Source organism: Trachurus japonicus, chromosome 15 (genome assembly GCF_045865225.1).
Source record: "Trachurus japonicus isolate A0001 chromosome 15, Traja_1.0".
Taxonomy (NCBI): Eukaryota; Metazoa; Chordata; class Actinopteri; order Carangiformes; family Carangidae; genus Trachurus; species Trachurus japonicus.
Genome location: NC_140921.1, coordinates 28,105,110 through 28,119,336, shown reverse-complemented (window position 1 = coordinate 28,119,336; position 14,227 = coordinate 28,105,110). Strand labels below are relative to the sequence as shown.

The 14,227-nt window shown below is 39.7% G+C and overlaps 2 protein-coding genes across 2 annotated transcripts in view; both read right to left on the bottom strand.

The window, feature by feature from the left end:
• slc18a2 (solute carrier family 18 member 2) overlaps positions 1-2,206 on the bottom strand; it is a 33,182-nt gene extending 30,976 nt beyond the window's left edge. Inside the window, exon 1 of the mRNA XM_085800862.1 lies at positions 1,963-2,206. Coding sequence (XP_085656988.1) covers positions 1,963-2,095 — 133 coding nt within the window. The 5' untranslated portion in view covers positions 2,096-2,206. The remainder of the gene's footprint in view (positions 1-1,962) is intronic.
• Positions 2,207-9,087: 6,881 nt separating this feature from the next.
• Positions 9,088-13,979, bottom strand: LOC146973878 (interferon-induced very large GTPase 1-like). The gene has a single exon (XM_085800858.1). The coding sequence runs from the start codon at positions 13,961-13,963 to the stop codon at positions 9,137-9,139; it is 4,827 nt and encodes a 1,608-aa protein (XP_085656984.1). The 5' UTR covers positions 13,964-13,979; the 3' UTR covers positions 9,088-9,136.
• Between the last annotated feature and the right edge of the window lie 248 nt (positions 13,980-14,227).

The following is a 14,227-nucleotide window of genomic DNA, read 5'->3' as shown; positions in this document are numbered from 1 at the left end:
ATTATTTCCATCTGACAGCAGTTTAAAACATGTCACAGGAGTGTTTCCTGAAATTGCGCCCCCGTCACCGCACTTTCCTCTTTGCCCCTGCCATGATTACTACAATCACTAGAGGTCGCCTAGCAACAAAATGTAACTGTGGGTCATAATGACCTGCTGCGCAGACGACCTACTGGCTCGTTTTTTTTTGTTTTTTTTACAGGAGATGACAGGAAATGAGGCTAGAAATACTCTCAGAGAGTTCATGGTCAGTAAGCAGCATGGTCAAAAGTGGGCATAATGGCAATGTCAATATGTCAAAATAATAGCACTGTAGAATTACACATGATATATTATGTGTTGGTTTTTAAAAATTACGGGTAATATCCCATTCTCGTCTGTATCATCTTCATCAGTTTAGTTCAGTAATTCTCCATATATTCTGACTGCATCAATGTCTGCTTCATGTCAGCATAGAAGATCCAGAGGCACGTCTGTAAATAACCGAACTAAGACGATTTATCAGCTTCCCTTTCAAGCTGCCAGTCTCCTGTTCCATCACATCCCAGAGGTGGTCTACTGGGATCAGGTCTGAGACTGACCGAGGAGGCCACTGAGGTTCACTGAATTCATGTTGATGAAACTAGTTTGTGACGTGCAGCATTATCCTGCTGCTGGAACAAGTCGTTAGAAGATGGTGAGCTGTGGCCATGGAGGGATGGAGATGGTCAACAACACTCAGACTGTGACACCCAGATCTGGATTGATCGAACCTGGACTCTGACATTAAGCAGGTTGGTTAATGACCACTTGCTCTACTCTCAAGATTGGACTTGTCCTCCCCCAGAGAGGACGCCCCCTGAGGGCCAGTAATTCTGATCTGTAGCTACAAACTATTTAGCTGTTAATGCATGACGTCAAATTTGATTTTGATTGATTAGTTGATTTTGCACAGCTTCATTAGGCTACAACTAATTTCAATCTGATGGGCTGTGGACAAGGAGATTTGTGAAAATCATTGATTTAATAATTTTTATTGTACTATTAATATTTTTAAAAAGTGACATAAGGATCTGTTACATAAAAACAAGTGATAAAAATTAGCTTAGCCTTGACTAGCAAATAATTAAAGCTATAAGCTAGTGCTAAGCTAATAGCCTAATCAGCTATCTAACCTTATCTACTTAACTGATAATAGGCATAGGCTAATACATTGAAATTATTGGATAGTGTTGTGTGATATTTTCTCTAATATCTAAATTTGGAAAGGCTAAAATCATGTGTGGATGTGGGCACCTTGGCTCATCCAGCACTTTTTTTTTTCTTTCCATTGATTTATAGATAACCAATAATAATAATAATAATAATAATAATAATAATAATAATAATAAAATAAAATAAAACAGAAACTTTTGTATCCTACTAGAAAAATAATGACAGGACTCCTCAGGGAGCAACATCCTATACACCCAGTCTATATCTCTACATAGACTAGGCTTACTAATAGCCTATTATCTAAGGAAGTCATGGGTCCTCGATCACTCAACACAGACCAGATGTGAGGCGGGGTGAATGGATGTCAAAGCAATAAATTGAAAAATCAAAAATCTGATCTTGTAGCGCATTTTTTGTTCATCAGCATCATATGTTTGACTTCGCCAGTTAGGCTACTTCATAGTAGACAAACAGCTTGTGACTTTGATGCGGGGACATCGGACAATGTAGTTAGTGCAGACTGCAGAGAGCGTCATGATCCGGGCGAACGGCTGCGCTCTGACCGAGCACAAGCAGCATGGATGAAGTGGACCTACCTGTTGCACGGAGATAGGAAAAAAAGAAACGAAAAGAAGAGAAAAGAAAAGAACAAAACAGAAGGAAAAAAATAACAAAACAGGGTGAAAAGACAAAGAAAAAAAGAAAGAAAAGAAAAGAACAGACGGAAAAAACGAAACAGAAAGAAAAGAAAAGCAGGAGTGCACCTACCGACTACAGTCAGCAACATGTTGTCCAGCAGCAGAGCGACGAAGACGATGAAGAGGATCAGTTTCCTGGACTGTCGCTCCTCTCTCAGCCATTTGAGCAAATTAAACTGTCGGAACTCTTCGAACCATCCCATGGTTTAACTCCCGAACACAGTGGAGCCGGCAGCAGGTGGAGGTCTGGCAGGTCTGGCAGGTGGAGAGGTGGCATCAACGGGTCAGTAACTTTGGAGAAAAAAAAATCTACCTGTCCAGGAGAAGGTGACAAGCTGAGTTAGAGAGCATCAGCTCCTCGTGCGCAGTAGTGTGGAAACCTTACCTTGGACGCACAGGGTTCAACAGCAACAGCAGCGAGATGGGGAGGAGGAGATGCTGTCTGTCTTTCTACTGACTGGACCCAGTGCTGACGTCATTCAGCCTGGGTCCCTGTCAGACCAGCCTTCAAACAGTCAGAGCAGAACCACTGGGTTAGACAACATCATCAGGGCAGTAAACTGGATAAAACTGGGCTTTAGTCGTGATGTGAGGAGCATGACGTGGGTCAGTGTTTCAGAGATCACTGACCATCACCAGAATAAATCTGCAATCATGATGAACCCAGACGTCATGTCTCCATGCTCCTGTTTCTCTGTTTATTGACAGATAAAAAGACACATAAATGACAAATCAAATCAGTTATTCATCATTTTTCATTAAAAAAAAGATATATATATAGCTGAACTGAAGCTCTAAAAAAAAAAACAAGCCTGGTTGATACTGTATAGGCCTATATCAACAGGTTAGAGGAGGGAGACAAAGCAGTGGGGCTCTGAACACTGAGCCATGTCATGACAGTTTATCCAAACGGTAGAATGAAATCACTTTCAAACAGAGTTGATGCTTTTAAATTCAGTATTGTTGCAGACTGACAAACAGTCATTTTTGCTGGATGAGGAAAGTTAATGTATAAATGGAAATATCGAGTAGGTCAATTTTAATTTCACACCAGCTGCATCACTACATAGAGTTTGCAGGTTAGCAGAGTGGTTTTCTCTTTAGTATTGATTTGAAAAGGATTTCACATGCAGCAGCAACAGTGGTTAAAGATATACTTATACTATATTTTTTTCAACCACAATAGGAGAGATTCAGGCAAACAGTGTGTCCACTCTAACCTGCTAATTATGTGCCAAGATAAAAATCAAAGTGTTCTGCAGCTGTTCTACTTCTACCGGTCGATGTGCCATGCTTCTAGTAGTGCGCCATGCGATTACTATTACTGGGTACATCTGGTGTGTTCCTGGCTAGATATTGTTTGTTTATAACCAGCTGAATGGTTTGATACAGGTGAGGCTCTTATTATTACTGAGAATTGTCACTGGGCACATGATGTTATTTGATCCACTGTGTCAATAGAGCAGCTTTAATATGTGTTATGGCTCTCCAAAAGATTAGAAATGAAATCAAAATAAAGGCATATGATTTAATGGATGTGATGTATACACGAAATAGTGGGCATAAATGACAGTAGGCCTACGAGGTGATCAGGTTTTGTTTATGTGCTTCCTTTCTCTTTTCGTATGGATTTGGGTCAAGAGGAGACATTCAAAATCAGATGAAAAAGTCAAAATAATGTTCAGGAAGACAAAGATCGCAGTAGATAATTCAAGCCTTATCTAATAATGCATGCTCGATTCCATGGTCTTCTTAAATAATGTTGTTTTACTTCAATTTGCCCCTGAAAGCTTCAGACAGAAGCCTGTGAAGCAGATGTAAATCTGAGGTTGGCTGAGTCTGGGAGTCTCCACTCTCTCTCTTCTTTGTGGTTTTACAGCAGCACCATCTTGTGTTCTGTGAACACTACTACACCAGGGTGCAACGTCAGGATCCAGACTGATCATATAAAGCTGGGAAAATAAGTATTGAACTCTCTGAAGATGGAGTTAAAGGACAATTCCGGGAAAATTCAACTCGGGGCTGTATTTTCCTAACATTTTAGGTCTAAACGAAGGAATCTGAAGATTTTCAGTTTAATTGCTCCTGTTTTGTGGTAGTTGTGTCTGTCCCCGCATCGCCATGGCAGCGATGAATGGAGCGGATTGAAGTTCCGCTGCTTAGTCTGTTTACATCCCTCAAAACCACAATCCCCCCTCCCGTGGCAATGCAGGGACAGACACAACTACCGCAAAACTGAAAATCTTACTGACCTAAAATGTTAGGAAAATACAGCCCCGAGTTGAATTTGCCCAGAATTGTCCTTTTAACTTAGGTTTGAGAGAAAAAAGGCCACACCTCAACCACACCTCTAATCACTCTAGTCTATATGGTCAACCCCTTCTTTTTCCATTTGCCTTTTGCCTTTTGTCAACCCACCCCCTCTCCTTACCTTTATCCAGGCGCCTCCGTACAATATCCATTCATCCAACCTCAACACTTATATTCCATCCATTAAAATGTTTAAATGACACACTTGTGCGGCGTGGACCTTGCTAGTGACCTCTCTGTGAGGCTCTTGGACAACTCTTCATTTGACTCTCAGAAATCTTGCAGTAGCACCTCATGGCCAGTTTAAATTGAAATGATGTTCTTTTCACTTCCAGCACGGTGCATTCAGAGATTTAGAAACACGTCTGTAACCAACAGTGTGTTTTCCAACATTAGGTTGTGAAGGTCTTGAGAGAGAGGACAGACAACAAGAAAAAGAACAAAAAGGGACTGTGGAGGCCAGCAGGAGGCCGGATCAGCAGGCCATGGAGATTCTGACACCGCCGCTGGCCAGTCCTTTCTGGAGGCCGGGCTCGAGGGGGACGGTGCTTGCGAGTCCCCTCGAGAGGCTGGGCAAGAGGGTGACTGGCAAGCATGGGAAGCTTGACCACAGTCTTGTCCAGAAAGTGGTTGTCTGCTGGGTCTATAGTTGGTTGGATTGTTCTGTCAGGATGTGGAAGGGACTGGCCCCAAATGCAAACCAGACAGAGACAGGGATGGCAGGGAGAACAAAAGAAACACAAAGGCAGGGCCACACATACACAGGGACATGGGGTAACAATGCAGCCAATCTGACAATGGGAAAACACACAGGTTAAATAAACGAGCATGGGTGGGGAAATACAAAGGAAGGAAACACAGGTGAGACACATTAGGTAATCACAGCAGGGAGCAGACAGGAAGACAGGACTTCAAAATAAAACAGGAACTAAAGGGAGGAGAGACACAATCCACAACAGACAGTAATTCATAAAACAAATTATTCAATGACATTAAAATAAAAATGGCTGCAGGCCAACACAGGCTTTTCTTTTTCTTTTTTGAAATCTTCTCTGAATCACAGAATTTATTGAGTAGTGTGATCTACTAGTTCATGGAATTTCAACAACTTTAACTGAGCAAATATTCAGTCAAATCAAATCAAAGAGAATTTGTCTTGTGCTCAGTGCATCACAGCTGTGAGTGTACGTTTTGTAGGCACTTCTCCAAACTTCAACAGTAGATGGTCTAAAATGTACAGTGCATCCTTTACTTTGTGTAACAGAGAAGTTGTTTAGATCCCCTTTGTTTAACTTATATGTGATTTTTCAGTTAATCTAGAATTTAGTTTCATTCACTCTATGCTAAAAACACTGCTGAAACGTTAGTGTGGAGAAACCAGCAGATACACAAACACTGATGCTCCCTTCATGGAATCTACTAAACATTTTTTTTTTTTTTTGGAATCTACTAAACATCTATAGACAGCTACACAGGTGATGACATCACACCAAAAAAAACGAACACTTCAACCACTGGTGTTTCTCTTATAATCACAGATTATATCAAATAATCACATGAAACGCACATTTACAAACACAATCATCTTTATTACAACAGTAAAGAAAAATATACAATTCATAAAACAAATGAGGAGTAGTGGGGGTGGGGGTGCAGGGGGCTGCAGCCAGGGCGTTCCCACTCTACTAGAGCTCTGAGGAGGCTCGTATTACCCAGTGCACACACAAAAAATCGCAGGGCTGCATTGTACACAGCACGCTACCACCCTCTACTGGAGACACTGCAACTACACATTTGTTTGACTGCAACTTGCAAATCACACCTGACATCCCCCACTAGAGGCAGAAGCCCCTCAGCTGCACTGTGAGTCTCCTTACTAGCCTATACCCCCACCCCCCACTATCCCACACATTAAAATACACAGATACAAATTAATGAAGGTTCTCAACTCATTTGCTCTGCAATTTTGTTTCACTGTAACCCACAATTTTGATGACTTTGTCAGCTTTTTGTTCATTTTCTTTGATGGGCAGGAAATGGAGGTTTTCTTTTTGTGATTATGTAGATTTTGTGAATTCAATCAGATTTGCTATTGTGTTTCATTATTGGTGATTGTGTAGATTTAATTCTTTAATTTATTTTGTGATTAGGTTTATGTATAATTGATAAGATGATGACATGAAATTGCATTTTTCATTTCTTCACTTCCCTCCATCAGCAACCGTAGCAACAGACAGGCATCACTGCTCAACCATGGAGACAGACAGGTTTCAATAACCTACTAAAGATAAAAAGTTCCTCTCATGTGTTCATGTTTCATCTGGACTTTTACACTTTAAATATATATGAACAAATATAAGAAAGATTGAAATTGTTTTACAGTGTCTAAAATATTATTATCCAAGTTAGAAGTTAAAAGACTGAGATGGAATCTGTTTACTTTGTCTATTCAAAATTATCTTTATTAAAGAAATAGTTCCAATCCAACAATCCCAAAATGCTCTGGTGGACAAGTTGTGACCTGCACATTCACCACGCTATGAGATAATAACAGAACGTTACGAGACTGAGTTGTTTTCGCCAAAATGTCCCTTTAACAACTGATTTACACACTGATTCTCACCAAATGCACTCATATAATGCTTTTCAACAGGCTATAGGCGTATTTTTTAGTTTTTTTTCACATTACATCAATTGGAATATTTGTCTCAATATGGGCCAAAGTACAAAGATCTTTAATGTAATTCTTATATTCTCATTCTGTATCTCTCTGAGAAATTGCTGAACGAAGTAAACAGAAACTGAACTGACTGCGACAGCTGGACGATACTGCAGAGACTGATACAGTTCACTGAGCACACACACACACACTGATCTGACTCAACAGCTGCACTGAAACTAAAACAGCAAAAGTTGAACTAATAACTTCAGATGAAGTTTGATGACACTAACACTAAAAGAAAGAGTTGTGTTTTTGTCACAGCTGTGTTTGAATAGATTTGTTGATTAAATGAATTCATTGACACACTATTACTATTCCACTGTTACACACTTTAGTTATGTTGTGTGACTTTTTCTTTTTTTGTGAATAACTTATTTATTGTATCACTGTGACATAAACGTTTTCTGTAAACTCATCACACAAGAATAATAAGTTGTCATGGACGGACACACATCCTAAACTCGATTTTTAAGGCTACAGGCAGGCCATCACACTGGAGTTTCAGTGGTTTTAGTGGAAGAGCAGAGCATCCAGTGGGTATGACAACACTCTGACTATCAGTAGTGTTGAGGCTGAAGACTCAGCAGTGTCACAGCCTCCCGTTCACACAGTGAAAAATCATCATACAAAACCTCCCTCAGCTGCAGAAGAACTGATCTGTTGGTCAACTCTCAACATTTTAACACTTAATATTTAACAAAAAGGTATTTTGTGTTCTGACTCTGATTAAAATAATGTTTGAACCAATCTGCTTGACAAAAGAAAACCTTGGGTGAAGTTTACGTAATACAGTAAAAATGAACCATCACTGAGCGCCTCAAAAAATGAATGGCCATTAGCCTATATCTTCCCCAAAATGATCTCGCCCTCTCTAAACCACGAGAGCCACAGCAGAGGGACGAAAGAGCCGCAGGTTGCCGACCTCTGGGCTATCCTAAATAAATTGAAATTGAATTGGAATCTTTCTTTTGTGAGTTCTCAAACTTAACAGAGGTGTAAATTAGGTCAATTCTCCTTAAAGATCACAAAAAGTCATGTCAAAGAGAGGAACAGAAACTGTTTGTGAAACCAGGTTTTAAGCCCTCCTAAAAAAAATGCAACACAGTCAAAGAATAGAAGTGTGACACCTATGAGACAACAAAGCAGAATGTTTAAGTGCGATTGTGTGATTTTATTATACAGTTGAAACAATTATGCCAATAAAGATCTGTAAATACAAGCAGATTAGATTAATTCACTGTTCACCATGGATCAAGTCCAAAATGAGTCTACTACAATAAGATGTTCACTCTCAAACAAGTAAATGAATTATTCACTGGATAAGAAACATGCTCTTTCAATAGATATGGTGTGGGTATTAGGCCTATATAATGCTCATTAATACCACAAAAGGTTGATCTCAACAAATGTTTTTAAATGGTCGCTTAAATGAAACTGATTCAGCGACCATTTAAAAATGTTTAATTTAAGATAAGTTTAATAAATGATACACTCCTTAAGAAATATTTTCCTCAAATGACCATTGAAACTAAATATTAGAAAAGCTCACAGCAAAACAACATTCATAAATAATCATGATCAAAACCTTAGAAATATTGTCTTTACATGACTTAAATTCATTGCAATAAGATTCAATAATAATAATATTAGATAAACTTGGGGAGAGCACAACAATAAACCTCATGCTGACAAGATAGACCTACTAGATACAATTAAAAATTATTAGAAATGAGATTAACATAACACCACACTGAAAACTTCAAATAGCTCTTCAACATTAAGCTTCCTGTATCAATTAACATGACTAAACTAAGAAATTAGTCACACAGGTTAAGAAACATGCCCTCCATTCTCTCTTCTCTTCTCCATTCAATTTCTGGCAACATCTCTCTCACCAGCCTTCTCGCAATCATGGTCACTTGAACCTCAAAATTCAAATATTTTTGTTCAACCTTTTTTTTTTTTTTTTTTTAAATCATTGCATCTTTTTCACTTGTTTGCTATCTTCAAACAAAACAAACAAAAACAAAACAATTTTGACTCCATTAGTTTTTATGCCAGTTGTTCTTCTGTTCAGTATGTTTGAAGTCTTAATATGAATAAAACAATCAGATTTGCGAATCCTGTGATTTGTGTTAATATTTAGTTTTTGACCAAAATTATTTGTGATGATGATAAAACCAAAGTCTGGAGTCTGGTTGTTTTGGTTAAATCATTTCATCTCATCCAGACTTTTAATTGCACTGGGCTTTTTGAGGTCTATCCAGTTTGGGGGAATTTTTCCTCTGCCCTGGAATTTTAATCCATAGTGCTCCTCCAGTTCATTTTGAAATCGGCACACAAACCACTTCCAGTATGCCAGTTCAGACCCTTGAGGGGTAATGCTCCACTTATCATAAGGTGAACCAGCAGTATGGTACTGCTTATAGGGGTAGTGATTTTCTGAATTAAGACAGGGGTAAAATACCCAGTCACTTGCAATTTTTGTTGTGCAGAATTCAACCATCATATCCTTTGTGTTTCTCCATCTCCAATTATTCACTCCAGCAGGTCGATGAAAAGGAACGCTGTGTTTGTCAGGACTGTGATTTTCCACAGTGTTGGTGCAAACAGCTCCACAGAATGGACACTTTTCCCAGCAGCACTTGCACAGCTGATCAATCAGGATTTGATCAGGCTTCATTCTGAATTGATTCATCTTATCCAGTGAGAGGCTGCTCATCTGTTCCATGATGGGTTCAAGGCCTCTCTCTATCTCTTTTTTGAGGAAGTCAAAATTATTTATGTCTCTGAAGCTTTTAGGACAAACGTCATCAAATTTAAACTCTTTTTTTATCACACTGGCAAATTCCTCAAGCCACATGTCTGTGCCTCCATTTTGTTGTTTGACTTTGTCTGTTGCAGTGAATAAAGCCGTACTCACAAGTTCTTTCACATCTTCAACGTTTTTTTTTAGTATAACTTGTGCTTGGTCTTTGTATGATGTTTCTATGCATTTCTTTACCTCCTCTTTAATAAACCTCATTACATATTCCTTTGGTTGATGGATGTAGGTAATGAAATCATCAAAGTTTTCTTTCTGTGCTAGTGACGTCAACACATGTTTCTCCAGGTTCAGTCTGTTCCCATTGAATGCTGGGACATTGCATCTCATTTCTCCAGCGAGACCAATGGCTGTCTTGTTACAGACAGCCTCAACAGGGGAATCCTTCAGTTTGTCACAGATCAGTTCTCCGAGTATGACAGCAGAGGAGCTTCCTTTACAGAAGCTGCTGAAGATTTTGTAATATTGATCCCTTTTGTTTTCTAAATGAATGCATGCATCATTCTTTTTCTTGAATTTCTCATGGGACTCTGAAAGCCAATATCCTGCTCTGCCATACACATACAGTAACAGATCAACTGTAAACTTCTTCTTCAGAGCATATTTCCTCTCTGATCCGAATTCTGTCACTTTCTTTTTGACATTATTGGCCACTTCTTGCAAATAAGTTGGACTGTAGCCACTTGTAGCTACAGGTTTCTTCTTGATTGTATCAAGTGACTGTTTCTTAACATCGTCAATCAGGGATCTAATCAGTTGTTGGTCTTCTAACTGAAAAGAGCCTTTGAAGAAGCAAACTACTTGGTCCCATGTCTCTTTTGCTTTTTCTTTCACCCCCCTCTCCACAGGTTGTTGTGTTTCATCATTAAGCTCCTGATACTTGGTGAGGGCCACATACTGATAGTAATCACCAACCTCTGCTAGTTTTTTGTATATGCCACTCTTTTTGCGTTCACTGATTAGAGCCCATTCAAATCCAAGCTCAAGAAGGATTTTTGTCTGATCGTCCTCCAAGTTGATGTCTTCAATTGGTTTTATTTTTTTAGTTAGTTCTCTCACCCAGCCACTCCAAACAGAGTCAAACTGCTGTTTAAGTTTCTTTTCATCTTGTGCCTCGTCTTTTAACTGCTGAGCGAGCTCTATGCTCTTCTTTAGAAGCTCGTTCTCAAACTTTGTCTTCTGATCATCGAGCTTTTTACAAGCCTTCTTCTGCTGGATAACTTCATCCAGTTTTCTTTTCACTCCATTCACCAGTTCATCCTGAAACTCCTTGATTTTGATTTCAAATCGTTTTCGCCACTGAACCAACATTTCTTTGTCTCTGTCATCATTAAAGTACTCTGTCATTTTTGTTTTGATGTCTTCATATGTTTTAGTCATTACGTTAAAAAGGTATTCGACCTCAACCTTCTCAAGTTCTCCATTTTCAATGCTGGGATACAGCTGGTTTTCAATGGTCAACATGTTGCTCCTCAGGGCCCAGGTCCAGTTCCCGTACTGGACTTCAAGTTTTCTGTACACTGCAATTTCAACAGAGTTTTTGAAACTGAAAACAAAGTTTTCGCTCAGTAGGGCGTTCCACAGGTCTTGGACTTTGCTGTTGAACTGTGACAGAGTACACCCATCAGACTTTGATGCTTTAGAGAGGATGAAGTTCTTCAGATCTTGGACACTCTCACTATAACCTGGATTTGGAGGAGCCATGGGTGGACTTCCCTCCCATAGCTGGGCAAAGTATTTCACATCATTTTGCACATCAAATGCAATGACGTCACTGAAACACCTGACATCACAAACCTCCTCTTTGGCAGCTAGTTGGGCCATCTGGTCCAGTTTCTCTTGCAGGCGTCTCTTTCCATCCATGTTTTTCTCTGCAGCTGAAATATCTGTAACATTCTGGTGAACAAACACACAACTTGGAGAAAGTTTAACTTTCTTCATCCTCATGAAAGCCTGAACAACAATCTGCAGAACATCTTGCATGTCAGCTGGATTCTCTCCAAAGATGTTGATCAATGTCATGTTTCCCAGACCAACAACAAATGTTGCCAGTTCATTGTCGTGGTTAAAAGTGGTGTTACCTGCTAATTCAAGAGCACGCAGTCCTTCAGTGTCCACCACCAGAACATAGTCAAACTCAAACTCTGTCTTCATCTCCTCTGACACTTTGACCAGCTGCATGAAGGCACCCTTGGTGCATCTGCCAGCACTCACTGCAAACTGTAACCCAAACATGGCATTCAGCATGGTTGATTTTCCACTGCTTTGCACGCCCAAAACTGACAGCACAAAAACTCTCTTGTCGCCCAGTTTCTTGATGACTTCATCTAAAAGACTAGAGACCCATGTTAGAGGCACATGACCTGCATCACCATCCATCAGCTCCATGGGATGTCCTGATATCATCAGCTCTGCAGCCAGCTCAGGGTATTTAGACCAGTCAGTCTGTCTCCCCTGCCTGCAGTCTGTCTCCTCTGACTGGAGAGATTCATGGGCTTCATAGATCTGTCCCATTTCTCTAAAGATGTGTTCCAAGCCAAAATTCACTGACTGCAGTTTTGTTGATATTTCTTCAAGCTTATTTTGTTTTGATTTTAACTTTTTGTCATGATCTTCCTTCTGAGATTCCTTCTGTTTCTCATCATGGCTATCAGATTTTCCATGTTTCTGCTTCAGGGCCAAGACCTCAGACCACTTCTCATCATACTTTTGGAGAATTGATGCAAGATCATCTGTGGAGAGGGCATCCATTAAGATCTGAGTCCATTTCAGGAAATACTTTTTGTCTGTTGATGGCAAGGTTGAGAGACTTTCAATGAACAACTTCACCAGTTCACTGCTGGAAGCATCACATTGTTGTTGTCGTATTTTCATTAGGTTTTCTTGCTTTTTATTTTTCTCCTCCTCAATGTTTCCTGTGAGGTGATACATTTCTTTGTGTGTTCTGCACCACTCATACCACAGTCGGCCATGACAAGGGAGGAATGTATCTTTGATTTCTGAAACATCCATCCTCTTAAGTAAATTCAATATCTTCATAGCAGCAGATTTTCCTGTTTGACAGACTGTGTCAGCTTCATCCACTCTGAGGTTTTTAACCTCTGTAATGGTTTCAAGCTGGAAGGATGTATGTGGTCCAGACAAGATCTCTCTAATGATCCTTTTCAGTTCTTCAGAAACATCTGACTGGCTTTTGTCTTTTAGACCCATTTTGTAACTTCCCTTTTTATTCTGAACTGCGCAACTATCATCAACAATGAGACAGATTAGAGGCTTTGGAGACTTACGAAGAGCTGAGATAACTTCACTATATTTGTCACCTCTTTTCAGAGTTGGTAACAGAACAACATTGACTGAAGATTTTTCAGTCAGTATGTCACATTGTTTTTCCATTGAAAGACCATCACCATGAAGATTACAGAAGGCAATGCAGTCAGTGAAGGCATCATTGGGTTTCCCAGCAGGACAGTACCAGGCAATCTCTACCATACCATCCATCAGATGGCGAGACTTGGTGCTACCTGCACAGTTTCTGTGGAAGAAGGTGTTGTGACGGTCGTTGATCAAAGTGTTGATCAGCTGAGATTTAGACACTGACAGTGAACCCAGGCGGAAAAATGACACCATGGGTATCTCAGCTTTGCAGATGGGCAAACTCTTCATTGTGATGATGTTTGAATTATCTTTGATTTCAGTTTTCTTCCATGTTTTTCTTATTTGTCTAAATGTCCACAGAGGACACTCAACATCCATTGTGAGTGGGTCAGGGACAAGCAAAGGTAAGGCGTACTGACACTGTGAGAGCTTTGTCATCATCTTCTGCTTCAGGAAGCTGTCTGAGCAGTGAAACACTGCCATTTGAACGTCCATTGGATGAACATGAGTCTGATTTGATTGATCGCCATCTTCACTGTTGCTGTAAAAATCATCTGAATCACTGTCGTCTGTGTCAGCAGTTTTAGATGCTGCATCAGGGTTTGAATGGTTCCCTTCAGCACTGTCTTGTCTTACAGGAATATATCTGGCCCTGTAGTCTAACATCATCAACCTCTGAAAAAATGTATGAGCTAAATCTTCCTCAGGTGTTTCATGTTCCTGTTTCACTGGTCGACCTATTTTAAGAAAATCTGCAGGTGAAAACTTCTGTTGAAGTTTGTCTGCAAGGTGAAGTCTGTTAAGCAGAGTTTTAGTTTCTCCTTGACATTCATTCTTCATGTTCAGCTCTTCAGAAGTCCTCACTGATGACTCTAAATAATTAGTAAACACATACATATTATTAAGGCTACATAAAAAAACGTAGGCTAATGTCACTTTGTGGGATAGAAGTAAAAAGTTCTCACATCTTTTGAAAAGAAAAACAATTTCTTACCTCATTCTCACTCATGTCCATAGCGAAGCACCTACAGGACAATGAACATTACACAACAGTTAGTTATGACCAAGTAATTTGATTGGACAAGAGACATTCCATGAGTGCTG

What these genes read in the sequence shown, in the direction of transcription:
- LOC146973878 (XM_085800858.1), bottom strand. Translation starts at nt 13,963, where the DNA reads ATGAAGAATGAATGTCAAGGAGAAACTAAAACTCTGCTTAACAGACTT.